General features: G+C 39.5%; 1 protein-coding gene across 2 annotated transcripts in view; it reads right to left on the reverse strand.

Annotated features, from left to right (window-relative positions):
- Positions 1–12,917, reverse strand: part of poldip2 (polymerase (DNA-directed), delta interacting protein 2) — a 43,689-nt gene extending 30,772 nt beyond the window's left edge. For both annotated transcript variants that reach the window (XM_061925461.2, XM_061925460.2), the window contains exon 1: positions 12,717–12,917. In XM_061925461.2, coding sequence (XP_061781445.1) covers positions 12,717–12,895 — 179 coding nt within the window. In that variant the 5' untranslated portion in view covers positions 12,896–12,917. The remainder of the gene's footprint in view (positions 1–12,716) is intronic.
- Between the last annotated feature and the right edge of the window lie 1,149 nt (positions 12,918–14,066).

The raw sequence follows: 14,066 nt of genomic DNA on the forward strand, positions 1-14,066 counted from the left end.
CCAGTATCATATTCGGATGAATAAGTTGTCAGCCTTAAAGGGGAACTGCACGTTTTTGTTTGTTTTTTTGCCTATCATTCACAATTTTTATTTAAGACAATACCACATATGTTTTTCTTTTTTAATGCATCCTAAATAGTAAATAAATGCGATCAAAAGTCTGCTGACAACTGAGCCTATGGGAGTCACTCTATTCTGCCTGTGAAGCCCTTAAAGAATCAGGGTTTCCCGCAGCGCTTTGTCGTTAAGGCGGCCGCCTTAACAACAAAAGAGCCACCGCCTAAACTAACGTCTTAACAAGATCTCCAGCCACACGTGCGCATTTGAAAAAAACTCTCTCTGTCCCCAAGCAAACGCATACACTGAGTGTCATACGCATGCCAAAATACTGGGGGCGCAGTAGCCTCGGACTTCAGACCATTTTAGCCAATCAGAAACATCCAAAACTCATTCCCGGAGGCGGCATATAACAAAAATGGTGGGTCACGGCAAGAAAGAATTACAAACCCTGTTTCCATATGAGTTGGGAAATTGTGTTAGATGTAAAAATTAACGGAATACAATGATTTGCAAATCATTTTCAACTCATATTCAGTTGAATATGCTACAAAGACAACATATTTGATGTTCAAACTGATAAACATTTTTTTTTTTGCAAATAACCATTAACTTTAGAATTTGATGGCAGTAACACATGACAAAGAAGTTGGGAAAGGTGGCAATAAATACTGATAAAGTTGAGGAATGCTCATCAAACACTTATTTGAAACATCCCACAGGTGAACAGGCAATTTGGGAACAGGTGGGTGCCATGATTGGGTATAAAAGTCGATTCCATGAAATGCTCAGTCATTCACAAACAAGGATGGGGCGAGGGTCACCACTTTGTCAACAAATGCGTGAGCAAATTTTTGAACAGTTTAAGAAAACCCTTTCTCAACCAGCTATTGCAAGGAATTTAGGGATTTCACCATCTACGGTCTGTAATATCAAAGGGTTCAGAAAATCTGGAGAAATCACTGCATGTAAGCAGCTAAGCCCGTGACCTTCGATCCCTCAGGCTGTACTGCATCAACAAGCGACAACAGTGTGTAAAGGATATCACCACATGGGCTCAGGAACACTTCAGAAACCCACTGTCAGTAACTACAGTTGGTCGCTACATCTGTAAATGCAAGTTAAAACTCTCCTATGCAAGCCGAAAACCGTTTATCAACAACACCCAGAAACGCCGTCGGCTTCGCTGGGCCTGAGCTCATCTAAGATGGACTGATGCAAAGTGGAAAAGTGTTCTGTGGTCTGACGAGTCCACATTTCAAATTGTTTTTGGAAACTGTGGACGTCGTGTCCTCCGGACCAAAGAGGAAAAGAACCATCCGGATTGTTATAGACGCAAAGTTGAAAAGCCAGCATCTGTGATGGTATGGGGGTGTATTAGTGCCCAAGACATGGGTAACTTACACATCTGTGAAGGCGCCATTAATGCTGAAAAGTACACACAGGTTTTGAAGCAACATATGTTGCCATCGAAGCAACGTTACCATGGACACCCCTGCTTAGTTACATCAACGTGGCTTCATAGTAAAAGAGTGCGGGTACTAGACTGGCCTGCCTGTAGTCCAGACCTGTCTCCCATTGAAAATGTGTGGCGCATTATGAAGCCTAAAATACCACAACGGAGACCCCCGGACTGTTGAACAACTTAAGCTGTACATCAAGCAAGAACGGGAAAGAATTCCACCTGAGAAGCTTAAAAAATGTGTCTCCTCAGTTCCCAAACGTTTACTGAGTGTTGTTAAAAGGAAAGGCCATGTAACACAGTGGTGAACATGCCCTTTCCCAACTACTTTGGCACGTGTTGCAGCAATGAAATTCTAAGTTATTTATTATTTGCCAAAAAAAGAAAAAAAAGTATGAGTTTGAACATCAAATATCTTGTCTTTGTAGTGCATTCAATTGAATATGTGTTGAAAAGGATTTGCAAATCATTGTATTCCGTTTATATTTACATCCAACACCATTTCCCAACTCATATGGAAACGGGTTTTGTATATAAAACCTTAAAAAGGTGTATGACAGGCGGCAGGATGGGGAAGGGGGTGGGTGGGTGTAAGGAACGGTGTAACTCGGCCTGTCGCCATCATGTCTCCATCATCGCTTGATGTTATCCATCCATCCATTTTCTACCGCTTATTTCCTTTGGGGTCGCGGGGGCGCTGGAGCCTATCTCAGCTACAATCGGGCGGAAGGCGGGGTACACCCTGGACAAGTCGCCACCTCATCGCAGGGCCAACACAGATAGACAGACAACATTCACACTTGATGTTAGTTTGTCTAAATTGTCAGACGAGTAACGTTAGCTGCGGTGCGAGTGGTAATACGAGAGAAATAAGGTGCAAATCTGGTAACAAATGAAGGAAGAATTAATTCCCAAGAAAAACAGCAGAGGGTCCATCGTCTGGCTGTGGTTTGGCTTCAAGTGGGAATATGTCGAACAGACAACCGTCAAGTGTGGGGCAAAACCATTGCTACAAAAAGTAGCATTACTGCTAATTTGTAGCATCATTTGAAAAGTCACCCGCTAGAGAATGAAGAGTGCTTACTCCGCATGTCAACATCTCCGTTCGGTGCCACACCAACAAAATGCCGAGGCAACCATTTCCACATCAACACCGTATGAAAAAAATAGTCAACAACAGAAGGAGATAATGTCCGCAGGAACCTACCACATAGCGAAGGACATACACTATTTGATTTCCTATTATGCAGCTCATTTTTATTTGACAGTTATTGAAATATCTTGTGTGACATCAAGCACAAAAGTGCACTTTGTTTTAAACTATTGTAGTGGCGTTCTGTACAAAAAGTGTACTTTAATTTATTGTTGTTTTGATATGTCATCTTAGTGACCTCATGCACAAAAGTGCACTCATAGTTTGTTTTAAAATGTCTCTGACAATCTTGCACTTTCTGTTTTGAAATGTCATTAATGTTTGTGCCACTGCTTAATAACGGTTTAATAAATACAGTTTTGGTCAATTGACTTAGTTGTGATTTCCCTCTCTGCATGAAAGTTTAAAATGAGCTTATATTAATGCAGTATGAACAAGAATGTTTTAATGTAGACATAAAGAATCATCATACTGGTGTGGTTATATGCATCAAGTGTTAATTCAAGGCTAAGGCAAAATATCGAGATATTTATCGTGTATTGTGATATGGCCTAAAAATATTGATACATTAATAAAAGGCCATATCGCCCAGCCCTACAACACACAAAGACAAAGATATGTTTCAAAGGGCCAACTTGTTTCAGGCCAGAACAAATTGACACAACCTTTTTAAATAGCTGCAACATATCGCCCAGCCCTAATTCAAGTCACAAAATCTAAATGGAGTATTGCTGGCAGTTTTTGGATGATTATTTATTGGGTTTTATGGGTGGAATAGAGAACCTGCCTTTAGCTCCATTCTTAGCAAACTTTTATTTATGTTTATTTACGAGTTAAAAAGCATTAAAAAAATTAATCTGTCGTCTTGTCTTTCTTAATGATTGTGAACGATAGGCAAAGGCAAAAAAAAACATACAGTTCGCCTTTAACGGATGCCCTTGATGTAGAAACATCAAGGAAAATGTAAAATAAGTTGGGTCGGTGTATAACAATATTAAGAAAAAGTTTATATTCCTAAGAGAATTTGATATGTTATTGAATAGTGTCGGAAATAACAGTAATCAAACAACACAAAATAATAAATATAAACAAAAAGTATTATTAATAATAAATAAATATTTTAAACTTCTATTAAACTCAGTTATCATGTCTAACCTTAACGTTGCTGTGTAAAGCCGGGTGTTGATCCCGGCGTTGCACTATATAGGATTTATTTGACCCTTTACCTGTTTTCTTTTAGCAGGATTGACAAATGGGTTGGTCATTTTTTTATGTACCCAAAACGTTCCCACACTGCCAACTTCAGCGTTTTTTTTAGGTGGGAAAAGTTTGCTGCTTTGTCCTGCTGCAATTTCTAAGCCAATGTTGCATATTAGCACGTCTCTCGATACATGTTTATAAGCGCTTGCACCCTTGGTGTAACTTTGTTTACATTCCATGCAGGTTGTGCCAAAAATAGTTACCATCATAATGTCTGTTTATAGAGAGCGAGGAGGACTGAAACACACATTGTGTTGTGGAGCATTTGCGATTAAATAACCGTTTTTAATCATGGTTAATAGTAAAACTGGTTAATCGTTGCATCCCTAATCCACACACCGACGGAAAATGGTTAGGTGTTAAAGGAAAACTGCACTTCTTTTTTATTTATTTTGCCCCTTATCCACAATCCTTATGTGAGACAAGTTTTTCCTTTTTCTGTGTGTTCTAGATAGTATAAAACTGCTAGCATGAGGTGGTCAACAATGCAGGTAAAGGTTTTTTTTTGTATTTCACCTATAAAGCGCTTATAACGATCCATTTACATGCTGTGACCTGCATATCACCGTATTTTCCGCACTTAGCCGCACCTAAAAACCACAAATTTTCTCAAAAGCTGACAGTGCGGCTTATAACCCGGTGCGCTTTATATATGGATTAATATTAAGATTCATTTTCATAAAGTTTAGGTCTCGCAACTACGGTAAACAGCCGCCATCTTTTTTCCCCGTAGAAGAGGAAGCGCTTCTTCTTCTATGGTAAGCAACCGCCAAGGTAAGCACCCGCCCCCATAGAAGAGGAAGCGCTTCTTCTTCTACTGCAAGCAACCACCAAGGTAAGCACCCGCCCCTGTAGAAGAAGAAGCGCGCGGATATTACGTTTCATTTCATTTGTGTGTTTACATCTGTAAAGACCACAAAATGGCTCCTATTAAGAGACACGCGTACAACGCAGAATTCAAACTCAAGGCAATAAGTCACGCAGTAGAACACGGAAATAGAGCAGCAGCAAGAGAATTGAACATAAATGAATCAATGGTGCGTAGGTAGAGGAAGCAACAAGATGACCTGCGCCACTAAGACAGGGAGACAGCACCGGACGACATACGCCAACATCTGCCAGTGGATTGTAAATGCCTGGGCGGATATATCGGTCTCAACTGTGGTCCGAGCTTTCCGGAAGGCAGGATTCACGGAACTGCTGGACAACAACAGCAACATTGACTCTGATGACTTCGACGAGATGGAGCAGGCCATTTTGGATGCCGTATTCGCCCAACTTTTTAATTCAGACACTGAAGAAGAATTCGAGGGATTTATGGATGAGGAATAATTTCAGAAAGTGAGCTTTAAATGTTTATTTTGTGTGTTGTGTGACATTAACGTTCGAGCAACGTTGAGTTATTGATGTTGCTATTGCTCTGCACTAATTTGAGTGTTACTATTTTTGTGATTGCACATTTGCACATTACATTTTGGGGGTGAACAGAGTTGTTAGAACGCTGGTTTGTAATATATTATTAAAGTTTGACTGACCTATCTGACTGTTTTTTTGACATTCCCTTTAGCGCAGCGTAGGCGCGGCTTATAACCCGGGGCGGCTTATAGGTGAACAAAGTTTTGAAATATGCCATTCATTGAAGGTGCGGCTAATAACCCGGGGCGGCTTATAGTGCGGAAAATACGGTAACTAGTTCTGGGCGATATGGCCTAAAAATAAAACCTCCGATTTTTTTCACCAAAAATTCAATTTACAATTTTCCCCCTACTTTTTAAAGAAACCAATGAATACAAATGACAGATATAATTCAAACCAAATGTTGCTTGTATTTGATGATAAACTAGTATTTTTAAATGACACTGCATCTTACTTTTAGCAAAATTCTAAGTTTGTATAATGGGTTTTATAGACCAGATATAAAAATTAATAATTAATAAATTGTACTCTTTATGCAATCATTTTCTAAGAAAAAAATTAAATGGTTACTCTGGGAGGCAATACTTTTGTATTGAATAAAATATAAATGTATAAAAATGTAGCATTGTACATTGTATGGAGGTAACGGTTAACGGTATAATGATAAACCGCGGTAAAATCCAGGACGGTTAGTAATACCGTAAAATGTTTTATTGTCAAAAAACTGTCATTTATTAATGCATTTTAGGCAACATTGCTCACTTCCTGGAAACGCAGCAGCAGCCGCGCCTCCGAAGATGGCGTATGCGCACTAGCGCTATTTGCAATGGTGGAAAACAACACAGGGACCTAGCTCTTGAGATTTTGCCCTCGTAGTAAACTGACAAAATCTGAAGTCTGGACGTATTTTGGATTGGTAAAGCGTGCTGAGGGTAAATTAATTGAGAATAGTCAGCCAATCACCAGAAAATGCCGGAAAAAAGTCCACGCGAAAGGAGGCAACACTTCAAACATTTGAGCCAACTCTGGAACCACTACCCACTGCTCCACGTCGAGTGCAAGGCAAGTCAACTTGTAGCTAAATGCATGATGGAAAGTGTTAAAAAAAATTTAATACGTCATTGTTTTTCTGTCAAACGTTCTTATAGTTACCGTACACTTAATTGTTACATAAAGCTTCTTGGTATTGGGCGCTATCTGCAAGAGCGAGAAGTGTGTGTACACAACACATACTGTAGCAAAGCAAAATGTACTTCTGTTTATGTGTTTTGTGCTGTTAACAACCGCTGCTACTTTACGTTAATTTTAAAACTTCATGTTAAAAACAAATCCCAGCAGAAACACTGCAACATGTTTTGTTTTTACAAGTGTAGCATTAGGGTTTGTGTCTCAGTCAGATAATACCAATAATAATGAGCATCTAATAGAAATAATAATACATTTGATTTCCCCTAATTTACAGAGTGGGTGTACTGTGGGAAAGTTCAATGCCAAAACTATAGTACATCATTATCTACCAACATCACACATAGGGCTGGGAGATATGGCCTTTTATTAATATATCTGATAACAAATGAAGGAATAATTAATTCCTAAGAAAAACAGCATGGGGTCCATCGTCTGGCGGTGGTTTGGCTTCAAGCGAGAATATGTCAAACAAGTATGTGGCAAAAGCGTTGTTACAAAAAGTAGCACCTACTGCTAATTTGTAGCATCATTTGAAAAGTCACCAGCGAGAGAATGGATAGTGCTTGAAACTTCGCATGTCAACATCTACGTTCGGTGCCACACCAACAAAATGCCGAAGCAACCTTTTCCACATCAACACCGTATGAAAAAATTTGTCAACAACAGAATGAGATAACGTCCGCATTGCCCTACCACATAGCAAAGGATATACACTATTTGATTTCCTATTATGCAGCTCATTTCTTTTTGACAGTTAATTCTGTACAAAAAGTGCACTTTAATTTAGTGTTGTTTTGATATGTCATCTTAGTGACCTCATGCACAAAAGTGCACTAATAGCTTGTTTTAAAATGTCTGACAATCTTGCACTTTCTGTTTTGAAATGACATGAATGTTTGTGCCACTGCTTAATAACTGTTTAATAAATACAGTTTTGGTAAATTGACTTAGTTGTGGTTTCCCTCTCTGCATGGAAGTTTAAAATGAGCATATATTAATGCAGTATGAAAAAGAATGTTTTAATGGAGACACATAATCATCATACTGCTGTGATTATATGCATTAAGTGTTCATTCAAGGCTAAGGCAAAATATCGAGATATATATCGTGTATTGTGACATGGCTTAAAAATATTGAGATATTAATAAAAGACCATATCGCCCAGCCCTAGTCTACATTAAAACATTCTTGTTCATACTGCATTAATATATGCTAATTTTAAACTTTCATGCAGAGAGGGAAATCACAAATAATTCAATTTACCACAACTGTATTTATTAAATAGTTATTAAGCAGTGGCACAAACATTCATGTCATTTCTAAAACAGAAAGTGCAAGATTGTCAGAGACATTTTAAAACAAGTTATTAGTGCACTTTTACACATTTCTCAAGTCAAGAACTATAGAAATGATCCCTGAAAGTTAAAGTGCACTTTTTGTACAGAACGCCACTACAATAGTTTAAAACAAATAAAGTGCACTTTTGTGCATGTCACACAAGATATTTCAATAACTTCATCCATCCATCCATTTTCTACCGCTTATTCCCTTCGGGGTTGCGGGGGCTCTGGAGCCTATCTCAGCTACAATCGTGCGGAAGGCGGGGTACACCCTGGACAAGTCGCCACCTCATCGCGATAACTGTCAAATAAAAATGAGCTGCATAATAGGAAATCAAATAGTGTACCGTATTTTTCGGAGTATAAGTCACACCGGAGTATAAGTCGTACCTGCCGAAAATGCATAATAAAGAAGGAAAAAAACATTTATAAGTTGCACTGGAACCCGGCCAAACTATGAAAAAAACTGCGACTTATAGTCCGAAAAATATGGTATGTCCTTCGTTATGTGGTAGGTTACTGCGGACGTTATCTCCTTCTGTTGTAGACTATTTTTTTCATACGGTGTTGATCTGGATTTTGTTGGAGATGTTGACATGCGGAGTTTCAAGCACTCTTCATTCTCTAGCGGGTGACTTTTCAAGTCACTTTTCAAGTCATGCTACAAATTAGTCGTGCTGCTACTTCTAGTAGCGATGCTTTTGCCGCATATTTGACATATTACGGTTGTCTGTTCAACATCTTCACGCTTGAAGCCAAACCACCGCCAGACGATGGACCCCGTGCTGTTTTTCTTGGGAATTAATTATTCTTCCTCCATTTGTTACCAGATTGGCACCTTCTCTATATCGTATTACCACTCGCACCTCTCTGCTAGCACCACCTGCTACAGCTAACGTTACCCATTCCGCTCACTCTCTGCTCCGCGAGAGCGTCCGTGCAACCCTACTAATAGACAAAGTTAGAAATCACACAGCATTTTGTAGCGTTCATACCATGTATGAATAAGTCCAACATTGTCTTTATTGGCTAAATGCTAAATTTGTGGACCCAGCCAGATGTATAGAATTGTTGTGCCACCATACTTACTCTAACGTACTGCTACTCTAGAGTAGAATTAGTTTGGTCGACCAGATAGCTTGAAAATTCCACTTTAGTGATTGTTCAGAATCAGAATCAATGTTAATAGCCAAGTATGTTGAGCACTCAAGGAATTTGACTTGGTAACTAATGATTAATTTGATAATCGATTAATCTGTCGATTATTACTTCGATTAATCGTTTAATAATCGGATAAAAGAGACAAACTACATTTCTATCCTTTCCAGTATTTTATTGAAAAAAAACAGCATACTGGCACCATGTTCTGGACATTGGGGATGCAGCATACACCAATAATAACACAGAAATGTGACTCATCAGATCAGAACTGAATCAGATATTGTACACGTTTCTGTTGTGAATAATAAATGATTCATTTTAGGCTGCCTCTGAATAATACCATGAAATATTCCAGCACCTTCATAACGTTTAGTTATACTAAAGCGTCACTCAAATCTAAATAAATGTATATAGCTTTATCGGGCCCGGCTACATTGATCCATTATGACACAAACCTGAGATATTTCTGTCCGTTACGTTTATTTCGAAATTGGTAACTGTGCGTTTTTTCTCTCAAAACAGAGTCAAATGTGCCGGAGACACATTATCAGACCCGCGTTGCAACAAAGGCATAACGTTAACATTACTCACAAAAAAGCTGAACTCATGAATGCCTGTTGCCACTATGGACTTAAAAAGTTACGTACTGTGAGTTCTTCCCTTCATCCATGGCTCCAACATGTTTCCTTTTCAGGTGCTCCTGAAGCAATGTTGTACTTCCGTGCCATTTTGCAGGAAACGGTCTTCTTTGAAGTCTTTAAAGTGAAGTGTTCCCACACTTTTGACGACTTAGGTCGTACACTTTTCTCAATTGAAGCAATAACCTCAAGATGTTTCTCCGCTAAACTATCCGTACTGTTTTCCTGCGCCATTTTTCGAATGTTTCCAGCAAAGGAGACGGCGTGGTCATGTGAGCTGCACATGACACATCATTGGCTAGCTTACCTCCACCTCATGAGACGTAGCCTCAGCGCCGCCCTGGCGCTGTTTTGTACTGTTTTTGTACTTATTTTGATTATTGTTTCTCAGCTGTTTGTAAATGTTGCAGTTTATAAATAAAGGTTTATAAAACAAAAAATTAAAAAAATAAACTTTTTTTTTTTTTTTAAGTCTCCGCGCATGCACATAGCATAGTTCCAACGAATCGATGACTAAATTAATCGCCAACTATTTTGTTAATCGATTTTAATCGATTAGTTGTTGCAGCCCTAATACACACACACAAAAAAGACCAACTTAACAACTACGAGAGAGCACAGTACCGCGGCGGCCATCTGCGGCGCCATCGTGGTATGAAACAAGAGGGAAACAAAGTAAAATAAAATACATTACAAGAACAGGCACCTGGGGATAGGTTGATTGGCAACACTAAAATTGGCCCTAGTGTGTGAATGTGAGTGTGAATGTTGTCTGTCTATCTGTGTTGGCCCTGCGATGAGGTGGCGACTTGTCCAGGGTGTACCCCGCCTTCCGCCCGAATGCAGCAGAGATAGGCTCCAGCGACCCCCCGCGACTCCGAAAGGGACAAGCGGTAGAAAATGGATGGATGGATGGAACCCAGACCTGATGCAACCAGCTGCCACGTCAAAGGCGCTCTCTCTACATACAGCTACGAAAATAACACAATGAAATTCAAAACAAAGACCAATAAATATTACAAGTTGCTCTTATTATGAATCATGTAAATGTTTTGGAAAGTATTTTTTAAGAGTGAAAGGATGCACTCCATTACATTCTGCCACTAACCCTCTAAAATATGCACAAATCTGCCCTACTAAACGCGATTAAACAGGAGCCATATTGAATGTTTGGACTTCCATCTTAGAACATGAAGTAAGAGGGGGGTGGGCCTCTAAGTCACGTGATAGCGACCGAGTATTTACTTGCAAGAGGAGCAATTGCAAGAATAAAATGACATGTCTTTGTTACACGAATAAGGTCGTGAGTGGGTGAGTGTAAGTTTGATTAGCTTGAGCCCTTAAAATATTATTTTTCTATTATGAATACATGGTGTTTACGTGACGTCACACATCCGGGTTATCCCGGGTCATCCGCCATCTTAGGAGGCAAACAAAACACACCTGGCCTAGTTGACACGCTTCACGATTATTGACTGTATTAACCAGGGGTCTCAGACACGATGCCCACACCTTTTTATGGAATTTTTAAGCTGGTGCGGCACGCGGGTTTTAAATGAATAGCGGTTGTCAGCGTCATGCGTGCCGTGATGGTACAACATATAGCGCCCACTACTATCAGCGTGCCTGGACAATAGCTTCGAGCAAACACTGGTGAAAGGCGCATAATGGTTATTTCCTGTTGGGTGAATGGATGTACAAATCGACGGGATGGATCAGTGCAGCGAGGATTTTTCAGTATTCCTAAAATTATACACAACGAAGGAGAACAGACAAGGAAAATCAGCGAGGAGAGACGACGCTTGTGGTTGGCAAGCATCAACAGGAAAGAGGAGCCATCTCAACATTCCAAAATATGTTCTGATCACTTTGTAACAGGTAGGATTACGTCTCAATCTGTTTATTAAACATTTTAGAACGATGTATTGTTTATTTTTTTGTCAATTTGCTATTCTCGAAGCCCTTTATGGGATGGACCACGAAAGCGAAAGCCCCCCCCCCCCCCCCCCTCAGGATATATAGCGCCCATCTCAGCCCAGGTTGCTTGTACACGAAATGAGTTGTAGATCTCAATGGATAAAATATTTAGGTATCAACCTTGTCATAAGTTAGATACATTAGAGATGCACTTTTGTTTGGTAATTACATAAGTGTTGCAATGAAATAAGGACAGGCTTGGGCAGACTCCCCTTATCCTAAGGAGTCCGACGTGTCCTCGCTAAACACATGGTTTTAATGTACGTTATATATACATACCCTGCCCACTACAAGCACTTTCTCGTTTGCAGTCATGCTTTTAACGTCGCTGACCCATCCGTTAATAAACTGGTTGTACGCCTCCAGAGACTTGAATGCCCTCAATTCCTCCATTGTATAGGCACTGGTGTAATTGACGAGGTAGTTCAAAATGTCTATGTACGTTATGGCCGGGAGGCATTTGTGGTCATACGTGAAACTTTGTTTCGGCACTTCGTACGGGTCAACGCCTATGCATTGTGTCTTCTGGTTGTATCTTTCCAACGTCTGGTTGTCCAAGCCTTCTTTATACTTCTTTTTTGCTGGTTCTCGGCCATTATGCATACGTTTGTGAACGGGTTCGTATATATGAATTTGCTGATGTTGTACCGGTGCGCTTGCCTTTCAAAATGGCGGATCGCGCGGAGCATCATGGGAAATCAGTCGGGCGTGAAAACTATGTATAGGGTCGGTTGACAATCGGAATCTGTGAGAAGCGATTGCATTACTGCCTTTCTTCGAGTCATGGGCAGTGCACAGAACCAGTTCCAAATAGGACAATGCAAACTCAGATACTGGCATTGCAATACACAGCAATGAACGTCAGGGGAAAACGATCCCGCTCTTGTATAACCAAAGAAACATATTTGCAAAACTAAACTGAAAATCTGGATACTACATTTAAAAAGTCGATCATCTTTAGTATAACACGAAGTTTCCACTGCGCTACCTTATCAACTCCTGTGTCGCTAAAGCCTTTTAGCTCGTTAGCATTGCCAGGGGAGGACGCGGCATGTGTAGCTTACCGTGACGACATCAACCTTCTCTGCTGAGCGACACCGTATATCCCACAGGCTCGGCATTCTAACTGTGGTCTGTACGCTTCGAACCTGCTGTCAGCGACACTCAGTATTCTATGTGCGTGTTTCTTGTTATATTTACTGAGAGTGCTCAACAATCCTCTGCGTAACGCACAGGCAGCCATCTTGGTGGTGACACGCCGCTACGCACTGACAACTGGGTACCGATGTTGCGTTCAAGGACAATATATAGTGCTAACAGTGACCACGGCCACTTCGAAAAACGAATACGACTGCATTTTCACTATTACGAGGCACGTGCAAAAAGATAGTTTTAGACCAATTTAAGTATGTTATCATTCTACTGTGTTCAGATGTATTTTTTGTTAAAGTTGTGAACCCGGGTCTCTTTGTTATTTATTATTCATCCTCGTCACGCATTTGAGAATGCCGTTATGTCAGGTTAAGCGCAAAATCGTTTATTATTGAACATTAAAAAATCTCTCTATATTTGAAGATTGGTGTGTTAATTACTGATTTTGTGTGTGTGTGTGTTGTATTATTTCTGCCAGAGCACTATGAGCAATCAAACGTTTGCAGGCAACATTGAAGGCACCAAAATATTCACGTGGACTCAGTCACGGAACACGTAATTATTTGTTTTGCAATCTTAATTTGTATTTTATTTTTATTTTACACAAAGGAATATGTGATGTCTCATGGAATAAACAACTTGGCCACTAACACGAAGTGAATTGCTTTTTATTTTTTGTAAACTGTGTAGCAACTGAATCGGTCACCGGAAAGAAACCTGCCAATAATTCACACTGCGCATGCGTACTTCACCCACCATTTTTGGACGCCACACCATTGCCCTTGCAAATTTCCTCATATCAAATATTTTCTTTAACCCTACTGTTCTCCCTGTCTGTTGCAGATAATTCATTCTCACCATGTGTTGATGTATGCACACATAATTTATTTTTGACATGTTGTCATTCAAAATTAGTACATTTTCTGAGAAAATGGAGGATGTAGTAAATAAAAGTTTTATTTTCCTTCGTCACGGATTACGTTTTATTATAAAACGTAATTCGTGACGAAGGAAAACAAAGAAGAAACTATACCATTAATACGTAGAATAACTAAATAGCAAATAGTAAGAAATTACTAAATAAATAAATGATGATTAAATATTTAATACATATATTAGCTGTACGTAGTGGCATCTAATATTATGAAATACATTATGGATGGATTATCGATATATATTACTTTGTATGCACTGAATTCTACAATATAATAAAAAATATAATTTAGTGTGATACACCTTTATTTTAATGGATAACACATTTT

This window comes from Nerophis lumbriciformis, linkage group LG30, assembly GCF_033978685.3.
Source record: "Nerophis lumbriciformis linkage group LG30, RoL_Nlum_v2.1, whole genome shotgun sequence".
NCBI lineage: Eukaryota > Metazoa > Chordata > Actinopteri > Syngnathiformes > Syngnathidae > Nerophis > Nerophis lumbriciformis.